We start from the raw sequence: 14,494 nt of genomic DNA, 5'->3' as shown, positions 1-14,494 counted from the left end.
CCTCTAGTCTCCCACTAATTTTTGCCACTTTGTATGTTTTTTCCTTCAATTTGATACTCTCCCTCACCTCCTTAGATATCCACGGTCGATTTTTCCCCTTTCTACCGTCTTTCTTTTTTGGCGGTATGAACCTTTTCTGAACACTGTGAAAGATCACTCGGAAGGTTCTCCACTGTTCCTCAACTGCTTCACCATGAAGTCTTTGCTCCCAGTCTACCTTAGCTAGTTCTTCTCTCATCCCATTGTAATCGCCTTTGTTTAAGCACAACACACTAGTGTTTGATTTTACCTTGTCATCCTCCAACTGTATTTTAAATTCCACCATATTGTGGTCGCTCCTTCCAAGAGGATCCCGAACTATGAGATCATTAATCAATCCTGCCTCATTACTCAGGACCAGATCTAGGACCGCTTGTTCCCTTGTAGGTTCCATTACATACTATTCCAGGAAATTATCCCGGGCACATTCTATAAACTCCTCCTCAAGGCTGCCTTTACCAACCTGGTTAAACCAATCGATACGCAGATTAAAATCTCCCATGATAACCGCTGTACCATTTCTACATGCATCCATTATTTCTTTGCTTATTGCCTGCCCTACCATCCTGATACTATTTGGTGGCCTATAGACTACTCCTATCAGTGACCTTTTCGTCTTACTATTCCTGATTTCCACCCAAATTGATTCAACCTTGTCCTCCATAGCACCAATATCATCCCTTACTATTGCCCGGATGCCATCCTTAAACAACAAAGCTACACCACCGCCCTTACCGTCCATTCTATCCTTTCGTATAGTCTGATACCCTTGGATATTTAACTCCCAGTCGTGACCATCTTTTAACTATGTTTCAGTAATGGCCACTAAATCATAGTCATTCACGATGATTTGCGCCATCAACTCATTTACCTTATTTCGTACACTACGAGCATTCAGGTAAAGTACACTTATGCTGTTTTTTATGTCTTTGTTATGAATCCTCACACCTTGATCAGTTTCGCAATTTATTTTTCCTCTTACCCTTTCTCCTAATTTTCCTTGTCTTTGAACCCATATCTCTACATAATAACCTGTCACGTAACCTGCTGCCTTGATCTCCATTAACCATTATACTGTCCATAGCTTTACACTTCCCTTCCCCCCAACTTGCTAGTTTAAAGTCCTTGTGACCAACCTATTTATCCTATTCGTTAGAACACTGGTCCCAGAATGGTTCAGGTGAAGACCGTCCCAACGGTACAAGTCCCTCCTGCCCCAGTACTGATGCCAATGCCCCATGAAATGGAATCCCTCTTTCCCGCACCACTCCTTTAGCCACGTGTTAACTTCTCTAATTTTCTCAACCCTATGCCAATGGGCACGTGGCTCGGGTAGTAATCCAGAGATTATAACCCTGGAGGACCTGCTCTTTAATTTAGTCCCTAGTGTTTGATAATCCCCAAACAGGTCCTCTTTCCTAGTCTTACCTATGTTGTTAGTCCCAACGTGGACCACAACAACTGGATCCTCCCCCTCCCTCTCCAAAATCCTTTCAAGCCGATCAGAGATGTCCCTCACCCTGGCACCGGGCAGGCAACTTACCATGCGATTAAAAAGCGCGGGAGGAGAGAGCCGGGACAATCGATCTGGCTTACAAAGGATGCCATCAATCCCCCTAATTATAGAATCCCCAACAACTACCACTTGTCTTTTTGCTCCCCCCTCTTGAATGGCTTCCTGTACCACGGTGCAGTGGTCAGTCAACGCATCCTCTCTACAGCCCTCTTCCTCATCCACACAGGGAGCGAGTACCTCATACCTGTTGGACAAGGTCAACGGCTGAGGCTCCTCAACTCCTAAACTCAGGATCCCCCTACCTGCCTCCCTTGCAGTCACACCACTCTATCCCTGACCACTGTCCGAATTAACAGAACTTATTCTACCAGGTGTGACTGCCTCCTGAAACAAAGCGTCCAGGTAATGTTCCCCCTCCTTGATGTGCCGCAGTGTTTGCAGCTCGGTCTCCAGCTCATCAATTCTGAGCCGAAATTCCTCGAGCAGCCAACACTTGCTGCAGATGTGGTCACTGACGGTCTCAATGGGATCCACCAGTTCCATCATCATACAGCAACAGCACATCACCTGTCCAGCCATATTCAACTAGTTAATTAATTTAAATATTTTTTTTAAAAAAAATTTTTTTTATATACCCCCAAGGATAAACCCAGCCACCAACAAAAACCAGCCCTCTCTGGCCACTCACCCAAACTCAGTCACTCACCTAAACTCAGATGCACTCTGTTCCAATCAGCACTCAGTCACTCACCTAAACTCAGATGCACTCTGTTCCAATCAGCACTCTGTGACTCAAGGCACTCCTGCCACGCCTTTTGTGCACTCACCTCTCCCAGCACTGTCCCGGCTCTCTCCTCCCGCGCTTTTAAAATCTCCCGGCTCTCTCCTCCGGCGCTGTTTTCGCTGTCCCGGCTCTCTCTGCTCCCGCGCTGTTTTCGCTGTCCCGGCTCTCTCCTCCCGCGCTTTTTAAATCTCCCGGCTCTCTCCTCCGGCGCTGTTTTCGCTGTCCCGGCTCTCTTTGCTCCCGCGCTGTTTTCGCTGTCCCGGCTCTCTCCTCCCGCGCTTTTTCAATCTCCCGGCTCTCTCCTCTGGTGCTGTTTTCGCTGTCCCGGCTCTCTCTGCTCCCGCGCTGTTTTCGCTGGATCCTCCTTTGTACAAATTGATTGCCACATTTCCCTACAAAATGATTTCCAAAAATACTTCAACAGTTGTAAAGTGCACATCAAGGTCTTGAAAGGCACTATATAAATGCAAGTTTGTTCTTTTTTTTTCTCTCTTCCAGGTTTTACTGCAAGTAGTCTGTCAGATTTACTCTGAAATAAAGTATTTGAGATTGTATTTAGGTTTAAAAACATTTTGTGTGTGCCTTTCTAATTTGCATCTGGTAAAACAGTCCTACCTTGGAAACTCCACAACATCCATAAATATTTGAAATCTCTGGGGCTAGATTCTCCAATTCTGAGGCTATGTCCTCACGCCGTCGTGTGAATGGTGGCGTTTTACACCCGAAGATTTGGCGCAAAACGGCCACCAATCCTCCATTTGGCTGGGGGCTGACATGCCAGCAGCGTAGAGCACCCGGCTCTAGCTGCTAAAGCGGCCCAGAGAATTGGTGGGTCCGCAGCCACACCGTGCAACATGGCGCCCGCCACACGCGCACCCGGCCTGCAAAATAGTGCTCATCTTTGGCGGTCCGCAAGCCCCGGACCATCCCCCCCCCCCCCACAGTACCCCCAGCCTCTAATAAAGTTCCCACCCCCTGCCCAGGATCGGTCGTCCCCCGACTGTGGCGACGCTGGACTGAGTTCCCGACGGATGATAGCACACGCAACCGATGCCGTCGCGAACTCAGCCTGTCGGGATGCAGCATCGGGGGGGTGGGTCTCAATCAACGTCCTGAGACCATCGATAAGGACGCAGCTTTGGAGGGGGCGGAGCATCGCAAATTGCCACCGCCCCTGATTCGGTCGAAAATGGGTATTCTCCAGCCGATTGCCGAACGCAATTTCGGCGTCGGCGACCGGAGAATCCTGCCCCACATCTTTTAATTTTCCCTTTTCAGGGTGCAGACAAAATAAAAGTTCCTCTGTTTAGCATGAAGATTCTTCAATATTGATCTCAAATAATAGAGAAAGCTTTAGTAAAACAAAGATCATGGGAAGAATATTTAATTACAGAACTGTTCTTTTAAATTTGCTCAGTACAGATTAGTCATTAGTCAAAGGTAGTGAATGTTGTTACACAATAGGCTCCAGATCCAAAATGATTGTCTCTCACTCCATGTAATTTAGAATAATTTGAAATACTGGTTTAGTAATTCGCTCTGACCTTCCGATTTTAATGTCTTATGTTTTTAGTTTACATTTGCTAAATTGTGGCTGCTGTATGCACAGTTTGAAGTTCGACAGAAGAACCTATCGCTGGCCAGAAGGGCTTTGGTAAGTGACTCACACCTTCATTCATTTTTACTTCATGAAATATATCTTAGCTCCTGGTTAACATAAGCTCTCAGAACTTTCACGTTTGTATTTGTTGCTGCATTATGCTCTTTATATGAAAGACTGTTTATCACAGTGCAAGTGTGACCCTAACAGCAGAACCAGGTAGCAAGGCAATTGCTTTGCAAAAGTATTACTTATTTTCACCAAATCCGTCCCCTGCTGTCCTTTTTTAAATGTATTTTATTCCAAATGTATATAAAAGTTTATAAAACATAAACAATTCAGGGAACAAACTCCCCAACACACAACTATGCAGTTTGTACAAAGTTTTCCCTCTTTCACCCCCCTCCTCTCTTCCCCCAACCCCCACGACGAACAGCTCCTCAAACAGGGCCATGAACATCCCCCACCTTGCCTCGAAGCCCTCCACTGAACCCCTTAACTCAAACGTAATCTTTTCCAACCAAAGAAAGTCATACAAGTCCCCCAGCCACTCCGCATTGCTGACCGCCACTGTAGCAGAATTCTTCGCCAGGCAGCCAGAGAGGCGAAGGCCACAACATTGACCCTCCTCCACTCCATCAGCTCTGGCTTCTCCGATATCCCAAATATCACCACCAATGGGTCCGACTCAATGGGTCCTTGGTAGTGCCGCGAACCCTCACACCCAAAATCTTCCCAACTTTTCGCAGCCTCAGAACATATGAACATGATTCGCTGGTCCCCGCCCACACTTCTCACACTCGTCTGTCACTCCCTGTTACAACCCACTCATTCTTGTCCGAGTCATATGTACCCTGTGTACCACCTTGAACTGTATCAGGTTCATCCTTGCGCATGAGGAGGTCGCATTTACCCTTTGTAGAGCCTCACTCCACACTCTCCAGTTTATCGCCCCTCCCACCTCTTTCCCCTGCTGTCCTGAAGACATGAATTCCTCTGAGGTACCGGATACCCTCTACAATATGAGTGTCAATAGGCTGTTCACCAAAGTGGACATCAAACCTGCATCTGATTCTGCACTTGGTTAATATCCACACTGTTATGGGCCAGGGTATAGAAAACTCCAAAGTATATCATGGAGTTCACCTGACCCACGATCTTTAATAGATTTTGGTTATGGGGAGCACAAGGGTCCACTCTCCAGGTGTTATGCAACAGAGACCTTAAGTATTTTTTAAAACAAAACAATGTTTATTCTATGAATCCAGGTAACATTTTATAAACCCACAGTAAACAGTTTATCAACTACCAACACACGTAACTCCACAGATACAATACTCTATAGGTAATCCTTAATACCTTTCCTAGCAACATCCATAAGTTAAACCCTTTTTAAACAATAACAGCAGGTTTAAATTCTCTACAGAAACTGGTATTACTTTGAAATCATCAAGTGATCTGGAGACGTTCTTTAGAGAGAGAGATCAATTCACATTTGCTTGATTTGAATGCAGCTCTCCAACTCTGAAAACGAAACCAAAAACAGAGCCACAAAGCAGCTTTACAGCTCAAAACAAAAGTAAAAAGACAGACAGACAGCCCACACACTGACATCACTGCAACTATTTGATAAACACCCATTTCTTAAAGGTACATCCACCTGACAATACATACATGCACACTAATAACAGGTGTTACTGGACGGCAAATGGAGGAAGGAACACTGGTTAATTTTCCAATCCCCAATATGAGGACAATGAGTTTAACACCACCAGTATTACTACCACCCTGACTGAGATCAGTTTAACTCAGCACTGATGGAAATGAGGCTACTGCCCTGCAGGGCTACACTCTTAATGGACTAAGCTGATGAGTCATTGGGGAAGCAAAGTACAACATTTTACCATTATCAAACATGTTTTTTTCCCTCTCTATATCCAAGTGTAGAAATTAAAAAGAAAAGGTTACTAAAATGGAAGAGTGCATTTGAGTGAAAGTACTTCACACCTTCCCAGTTTCCTCTGGGTGTAAAATGAAAATTGTTTTAATTCCAGTACTGCCAACAAATGATTGGAAAAGTGCTGACTTCAGAATCCTCTTGAGTCAAACATTAGTTCAGTCGGACGACATCCATGTTTAAACGAGCAAAACAAAATGGCGGAAATGCACAGCCGGTCAGCTAGCATCTAAAAAGAAAACTGACTGGGAAATACTTTGTGCATAATCCTTCACTAAAAGCCTTGTTATTTTCTCTTTTTAGGCGTTAATTGATAACATATTTTTGTTTACATTTCCAAAGTTTGATAGAATTGTTTCCTTTTTTATTTCCTGTCAAATGAGGATTTGTATTCTCTCTTTTCTTCCCCCAACATTCCATATTATGCTGGACTGTGAGAGGCCTGCTTTTGCAATTGCAAACAGCCTGTCAACTGAAACAGATTTCTTATTTTGAATCAAGAAAAACTGTATATTGATACATAATTATTTAGGTTAGAATTTTTCTTTTGTACACTTCCAGGGCACTGGCATAGGAAAATGTCCAAAGAACAAGCTGTTCAAAGGATACATTGAACTAGAACTACAGCTTCGTGAGTTTGACCGGTGTAGGAAACTCTATGAGAAATACCTGGAGTTTTCTCCAGAGAATTGCACTACTTGGATTAAGTTTGCTGAGTTGGAGACCATCCTTGGTGATGTTGAACGTGCTCGTGCCATCTACGAACTGGCAATTGGCCAACCTAGACTAGATATGCCAGAGGTAAGCTATCTAGTCAGTGCTCCAATGTCATACATGCGTTTCACAAACATGGTTGCATGCATTGTGCAACACATTTGGTAACAAGTCCATTACCAAACTGTTGATTTTAAGAGAGTAAAGATGACCATGACATTAGGAATCAGATGGTTGCTCAACACTTGCATTAAACAGCGATCAGCTTTAGGATACATGGCTCCAGCTGCATTCGAATCATAGAAAAATTGCAGCACAGAAGGAAGCTCATCTTTCCATGCCGGCCTTAGAACACCCAGGTGCCCTTTCTAATCCCACCTTCCTGCACCCGGTGCATAGCCCTGTAACTTAGAGCACGTAAGGTGCAGATTCAGGTAACTAATCCTTCCTATCATTTCATCGAAGTGGAGTGGGAGAATTTACAATCTCTATTTGAACGTCTGTCTTTTTGTTACCTTGGTAATGAGTTTTCAATCCAACTCATCCCAATGATTATAAATTGGGTTACTTTTAAACGTTTAGTCTATTCTGGAAAGTGATGTCACCTCACTAAAGAAACCATGTTCAAACTTGAAGCTTGAACAATCAGTTGATAGATTAAGAAGTTACAGTCCAATGAATCATGTGTCTGTAAACGTGCTGCATTTGAAAACTAGCTAGTCACCTTAACTAATATCAGAGAATGTCTGTTAAGCAATCTGAAAACAGTATCTGTCAATAGTATTATTAAACATTCAATTGTGACAAGATAATCATTTTGGATTTTAAACAAAATATACACTGACCATTCCCACTTCAGCTAACTCCAAGTATGTTGATTATGACTCATAAGAACTAGGAGCAGGAGTAGTCCATCTGGCCCCTCAAGCCTGCTCGATCATTCAATAAAGTCATGGCTGATCTTTTTGTGGACTCAACTCCACTCTCTTCCCCGCCCCCCCTCAACGCTTAATTCCTTTGCTGTTCAAAAATCTTATCTATCTTTGCCTTAAAAATATTCAACGAGGTAGCCTCAACTGCTTCACTGGTCAGGGAATTCCACAGATTCACAACCCTTTGAGAAGAAGTCCTCCCCAACACAGTCCTAAATCTGCTCCCCCTTATTTTGAGGCAGTGTCCCCTATTTCTATTTCACCCGCCAGTGGAAACAACCACCCTGCTTCTATCTTGTCTAGTCCCTTCATAATTTTGTATGTTTCGATAAGATCCCCCCTCATTCTTCTAAATTCCAGTGAGTATAGTCCCGGTCTACTCAGTCTCTCTGACTAAGCCAACCCTCTCCAGTCTGGAATCAACCTAGTGAATCTTGTCTGCACCCCCTCCAGTGCCAGTACATCTTTTCTCAAGTAAAGAGACCAAAACTGCACACCGTACTCCAGGTGTGGCCTCACCAGCACCCGACATAGCTGCAACATAACCTCCCTGCTTTCAAACTCCATCTCTCTAGCAGTAAAGGACAAAATTCCATTTGCCTTCTTAATTACCTGCAAAACAACTTTTTGCAATTCATGCATAAGGACACCCAGGTCCCTCTGCACAGCAGCATGCTGCAATTTTTTACCATTTAAATAATAGTCCATTTTGCTGTTACTCCTACTAAAATGGATGACCTCACGTTTACCAACATTGTACTCCATCTGCCAGACACTTGCCCACTCACTTAAATTATCTATATCCCTCTGCAGACTTTGTGTCTTCTGCACACTTTGCTGTACCACACATCTTAATGTCATCTGCAAACTTTGACACATTACACTTGGTCCCCAACTCCTAATCATCTATGTAAATTGTAAACAGTTGCGGTCCCAACACTGATCCTGGAGGCACACCACTAGCCACTGATCGCCAACCAGAAAAACATGCATTTATTCAAACTCTTTGCTTTCTATTAGTTAACCAATCCTCTATCCATGCTAATACATTACGCCTCACCTTTATCTTATGCAGCAGCATTTTGTGCGGCACCTTGTCGAATGCCTTCTGGAAATCAAGATACACCACATCCACTGGTCCACTGGTTCCTTGTTGTCCACCACGATCGTAATGTCCTCAAATGAGTTAAACATGACCTGCCTTTCATGAACCCATGCTGCGTCTACCCAATGGGACAATTTCTATCCAGATGTCTCACTATTTCTTCCTTGATGATTAATTTGAGCATTTCCCCACTACAGAACTTAAGCTAACCGGCCTATAGTTACTCGCCTTTTGTCTACTCCTTTTTTAAATGGTGTTGTCACATTTGCTGTTTTCCAATCGACCAGATTCCAGCGAATTTTGGTAAATTACCACAAGTGCATTCGCTATTTCCCCCGCCATCTCTTTTAGTACCCTGGAATGCATTCCATCAGGGCTAGGAGAATTGTCTACCTTTAGCCCCATTAGCTTGCCCAGCACTATCTCCTTAGTGATGATCATCGTTTCTAGTCTCATTTTGTGACTTTTCAAAGATCTGACTATACTAATCCCATTTTTCAGTTCTTGGCCTAGAGCCATGTCGGTTATGGCAGCACAAGTGTATATCTAAATACTTAAATGTTACAAGAGTTCCAGACTCCACCACCTTCTGCGTGAGCCTCCTCAACTCACCTCTTCGCCTTCTACCTCTGAATTTAAATCTATGCCCTCTAATATCGACCCTTCTACTAACGGAAGAAATGACTTTCCATCCACCCTATCTTTGCTCCTCATAATTTTATACACCTTTATCCGGTCCCTTATCAACCTTCGTTACTCCAAGGAAAACAACCCCAGCCTATCCTATCTTGCCTGTTAGCTCAGGCCCTCTTGTGAGGAGTCTGTACGTTCTCCTTGTGTCTGCTTGGGCTTCCTCTGGGTGCTCCGGTTTTCTCCCACAGTCCAAAGATGTGTGGGTTAGGTGGATTGGTCACGCTAAATTGCCCTGTTGTGTCCAAAGGTTAGGTGGGGTTGCTGGGTTACGGGGATAGGGTAGAGGTGTGGTGCTCTTTCAGGGGCATGTGTAGACTCGATGGGCTGAATGGCGGCCTCCTGCACTGTAAACTCTATGATTCCAGCCCCAGCACCATCCTGGTAAATCACCTCTATTCCCTCAACATCAATAGCACTTATGGTAAAGCATTACATGTTCTAATTAACACTTCCAAAGTCTTCCAACTGCAACTTCATTCATCTAATGTCAACCCTATGCCTATTCAGATGTGTGCACAATATTTCAACTACGACAAATGTCTAGTACAAATTTAATGTCCTTCTCGTGATTTTATATCCAATCCCCAGAGTCCCATTTGCCTTTATGTATCTGTGCCACCAAATCTTTGCTCTGTGGGTAATAGTTCCTTTCACTCATGTTCCCAAAATATAGTCCTTTCAGATCTTTCTGTATTGAACAATCAAGCAGTAACCCACTACAGTAATGCAGCTGTTTCTCTGGAATCACCTGTTCACTCTAGCTTTGCTTCGCTCTCATAATAACCCTAAACCCCAAGAAAAATATGCCAACTGTTGGCCTTTATAATGTATATTTGAGCTTTTAAAAAAAATTCATTTGTGGCGTGTGGGCGTTGCTCGCCAGAATTTGTTGCCAACCTTAACTGCCCTTGTGAAGGTGGTGGTGAGTTGCCTTGAACTGCTGTAGTCCATAGTGCTGTTAGAAAGTGATTTCCAGAATTTTGGCCCAGTGACAGTGAAGAAACGGCAATATATTACCAAGTTGGGATGGTGAGTGGCTTGGAGGGAACATTCTGAGAGGTGGTGTTCCCATGTATCTGCTGGCCTTGTGTTCTAGCTGGCTGCAGTTGTGGGTTTGGAAGGTGTTGGCTCCGGAGCATCGATGCAATCCTGCAGTGCATCTTGTACTTGGTGTGCACTGTTGCCATTATGCATTGGTGGTGGAGGGCGTGAATGTTTGTAGATGGGGTGTCGATCAAGTGGGCTGCTTTGCCCTGAATGGGGTCAAGCTCCTTGAATGTTGTTGGAGCTACGCTCATCCAAGCAAGTGGAGAGATTCCATCACTCCCCTTACCTGTGCCCCGTAGATGGTGACAGGTTTTGGGAAGTCAGGAGGTGTTTTACCTGCCGCAGAATTCCTAGTCTCCGACCTGCTCTTGTAGCCACAGTATTTATATGGCTAGTCCACTTCAGTTTCTGTCAATGGTAAGTCCCAGAATGTTATTAGTGGGAGATTCATTGTCCGGCTCTTGTGTGGTGCAAATGTGTCCAAGCCTTGCTGCTTTTGGATATGGACTGCTTCCGCATCTGAGGAGTCGCGAATGGTACTGAACATTGTGCAGTTATCAGCGAACATTCCCACTTCTGACCTTCGAGGAAATCCTGCAGTAACGTCATGAAACAGATGATTGACCTCCAACAACCACAGCCATCTTTCTTTGTGCTAGATATAACTTCAACCAGCTGAGTTTGTTCCTGATTCCTACTGACTTCAATTTTGCTACGCTCCTTGCTGCCGCAATTGGTCAAATGCTGCCTTGATGTTCTCTATCACCCAGTCCTTTCGAGTTTCACCTCACTTTTGTTCATTCAGCCATCCTTCTGTAAGATCTAATGACACTGGCGGGTTGTTGGGCACTTCCGAAAAGCTGCCATTTTAATATATCATTGGTCTTGTATGATCCTGCCATAAAACTAATAGAAAATATATTAAAACTTCATTTTTATGTTGTGATTGCTAACTTAGCCCTTTAATAGTGTACTTAATTTGTGGCATATTATTACTGCTCAAATGCCTTACACTAATCCAAAAATATGGGTTTCAAAAATGGCAAATTTTGTATTAGTATGAATTATTCTGCAGTACTTTTATTTTTATTGGATTTTAAAAAGCAAATAACATACAATTTCTGTAGGATGGTGAGCATGCCAGTTTGTTTTTTCTTTCGGATTTCTTTTCCTAAAAGCTAATAACTTTGATATTGAGTTGTTGGAGGAAATCCTTCCATTGTAAAAGTCAGGATTATGACATTTTAAGTATTTTTGTAAATTGTAATGAATGAAGAAGAAAAAAGGTAGTAGTTAGAGATTGATTTGTGAGTTATGCAAAAAGTTGAGAATTTTTATGAAATCCCTGTTTCTGTTACCTCATACATTTTACTTCAGGTTGTTACTTCTAAAGACATTTCACTGATCTTGAGGTGCATAACCTGCTTTCATTTGTGAATGCAGAGAGATGGAATATGGAGAGATGTTCTGTTATACTTTGACAGAATTGTGCCAAATACAGAAATAAATTCTTTTATGCTCGAATATTGTTTTAGGAATACTAACAGCCTTCAGAAACCAAACTCGAAAGTACAATTCTGGGTACAGTACTGAGGAGATCTGTACACCTGCTCCCAGAACTGAGCAATTTAACAAGCTGGTCTTGGATCAGTTCAACCCCTGTTTTGGTTTGGGTTCTAAAAGAATACCAGACATATTGACAGCACATCATTTTGGAGATCCATCAATCTTGAATGCTGTCAACTTCTAAGTTTTCCTTTTTTTAAATTGCAAGTTAGCTCAATTTATTAACTGCATTACTTTTCAGGTTCTCTGGAAATCCTACATAGACTTTGAAATTGAACAGGAAGAATATGAAAGAACAAGAAACCTATACAGACGCTTACTTCAACGTACTCAACATGTTAAGGTGAGCTACGTATACATAGGGACATTCTACTTAACTAGAGTTGTGACTAACATTATAAGAACATAGGCCATACAGCTCCTAGGACTGGCTCTGCCATTCAGTAAAGTTTTGGTTGATTTTAGACTTCAACTCCACTTTTCCATCCAATCCCCATATCTCTTGATTACATTAGATTCCAGGAATCCATTGATCTCGGTCTTGAATATGCCCAATGACTGACTAACCACTGCCCCCTGTGGTAGAGAATCACACTCTGAGTGAAAATGTATCTCTGTCTGAAATGGCCACCCATTATCCTGAGACTAGACCCATTAGCCCGGGGATAATAGCCCCCCAGACCATTCCAGTGAGATTCATTCTAAACTCCAAGGAGTATAGGTTCTTTCTGCTCAATCTCTTCTGATTGGACAACCCCCTCATCCCAGAATTCAAATTGGTGAATCTTTGTTGCACCACCTCCAAGGTAATTATGGTAACATGCTTTAAAATGAGAATTATATGAACGTTTTGTACAAAGTAATTCCTGTGTATGAACTTCTGATAATTTTTGGCCACTTTAATGAATCAATCATGAAATTAATGGCAAGTGTCTCGTTGGATGTTTCAAAAATTAGGGACACAGAAATATTTGGTGCCCTCATCAATGTCAAAAATATCTAATTTTCTGACAAGTGAACATTCATAATCTAATTTTACTATTTAAGCTTCTATCTCAAATAGAATTTGATTCTATCTCACCCACTTGTTCGGTTACTAATTACTTTATTATTCTCTGCTTTTTTTTCACATTCACATTTTGGTATATGTCATTGTAGGACTGGAGGAAATGGAAGTAAAATTTTCCATCCCCTTGTATTTCTGTGCTTTTAAACCTTTGACATGGTAATGCATGCTTTTTGTTTCTATAGGTATGGATCAGCTATGTTCAATTTGAGCTTTCTGTGGATGTGCCAGAACGCATACCCAGTTGCAGAAAAATCTACGAGGATGCCAACAGATCTTTACGGAACTGTGAAGAAAAAGAAGAACGACTCATATTCTTGGAATCCTGGGGAGACTTTGAGACAGAATTTGGCACAGAGTCTTCGCAAGATAGGGTTCGAAAACTCATGCCAGAACGTGTCAAGAAGAGGAGAAAGCTTCAAGCAGAAGATGGGGTAAGGAGTCTTTCTAAAACCTACATGAAGTTGCTTAAGTGATAAAGCAGGATCTTTGAAATGTATAAGTGTTAAACTAATAGCCAACCATATCGTTAACTAAATCTGCAGAAGGATTGAACAAGACTATTGAAAAATTAAACCTCAGAAGAGACATTCCTTTCTTTTAATGAGAATAAATGCCCCTGAAAGCTTGCAGACCATTTACCTACCTTTTTTGCAACTGGTATTAAACAAATTCCGGTTGTAGGGAAGCTCAGTGCGAGGGAAATTGATCTCTTTTCAAGAAAATTATAAAAGTTATTTAATTATTTTGGACTCCTGGTAGCACGATTAGGATAGCAAATTTGATGAGGTTTCTCGGAGTAATATTTTCCAATAATTTTCTCCAATTACAGACCGATGCTGGTTGGGAAGAGTATTATGATTATATCTTCCCAGAAGATGCTGCCAATCAGCCAAACCTCAAGCTTCTTGCAATGGCCAAGCTCTGGAAGAAACAACTGTGTGATGAGAAAGAACCAGAAGATGATCCTGACAAAGAGACAGATGAGAACGAGACTGAATCCTGATGACTGGGCGATCTTTGACACTTTCCCATTATGTTGCAGTTATGTTTCATTTTTCATTTATTCCAAAGTGTTTTCTAATTTTTTATATAATTGAACAGCTAGAACTGTCTACAAAGTGCTTATTAAATAAGTTTTTGTACCCGAGGTTTATTTTTCTGCATTTCTTGTGCTCGTGTAAATATCTCTCACTACACTATCCTCAATTGAGATCAGAATAAACTATCAAGCTAAATACCTAAGTTGATAACGAAGGCATTCTCTGTCCGCCAGCTGACGCCAGTGCATCTCGTAAGATTATTTCCTAATTGTTAAATAGTGTTGTTTTAAAAAAATGATATTTTCTTTTGCTTGTAAATGTTAATCAATATATTGGGCCAAATCAGACAGGATAAAATTGATCAGTATTTCACTATTGCAAAGACTTTTACTGGAAAGTCTTTATGGGTGTTACCTTTCAAATAACTCGGGC

The 14,494-nt window shown here is 42.3% G+C and overlaps 1 protein-coding gene across 1 annotated transcript in view; it reads left to right on the top strand.

The window, feature by feature from the left end:
* The window catches only part of crnkl1 (crooked neck pre-mRNA splicing factor 1), a 45,122-nt gene extending 30,953 nt beyond the window's left edge, over positions 1-14,169 (top strand). The window contains exons 10-14 of the mRNA XM_072505583.1: positions 3,913-3,993; positions 6,458-6,697; positions 12,195-12,296; positions 13,205-13,453; positions 13,852-14,169. Of these exons, the coding sequence (XP_072361684.1) occupies positions 3,913-3,993; positions 6,458-6,697; positions 12,195-12,296; positions 13,205-13,453; positions 13,852-14,025 (846 nt within the window). The 3' untranslated portion in view covers positions 14,026-14,169. The remainder of the gene's footprint in view (positions 1-3,912; positions 3,994-6,457; positions 6,698-12,194; positions 12,297-13,204; positions 13,454-13,851) is intronic.
* Positions 14,170-14,494: the final 325 nt, after the last annotated feature.

The sequence above is a fragment of the Scyliorhinus torazame genome, chromosome 1, assembly GCF_047496885.1.
Source record: "Scyliorhinus torazame isolate Kashiwa2021f chromosome 1, sScyTor2.1, whole genome shotgun sequence".
Classification (NCBI taxonomy): Eukaryota; Metazoa; Chordata; class Chondrichthyes; order Carcharhiniformes; family Scyliorhinidae; genus Scyliorhinus; species Scyliorhinus torazame.
This window is presented reverse-complemented; position numbering and strand designations above follow the sequence as displayed.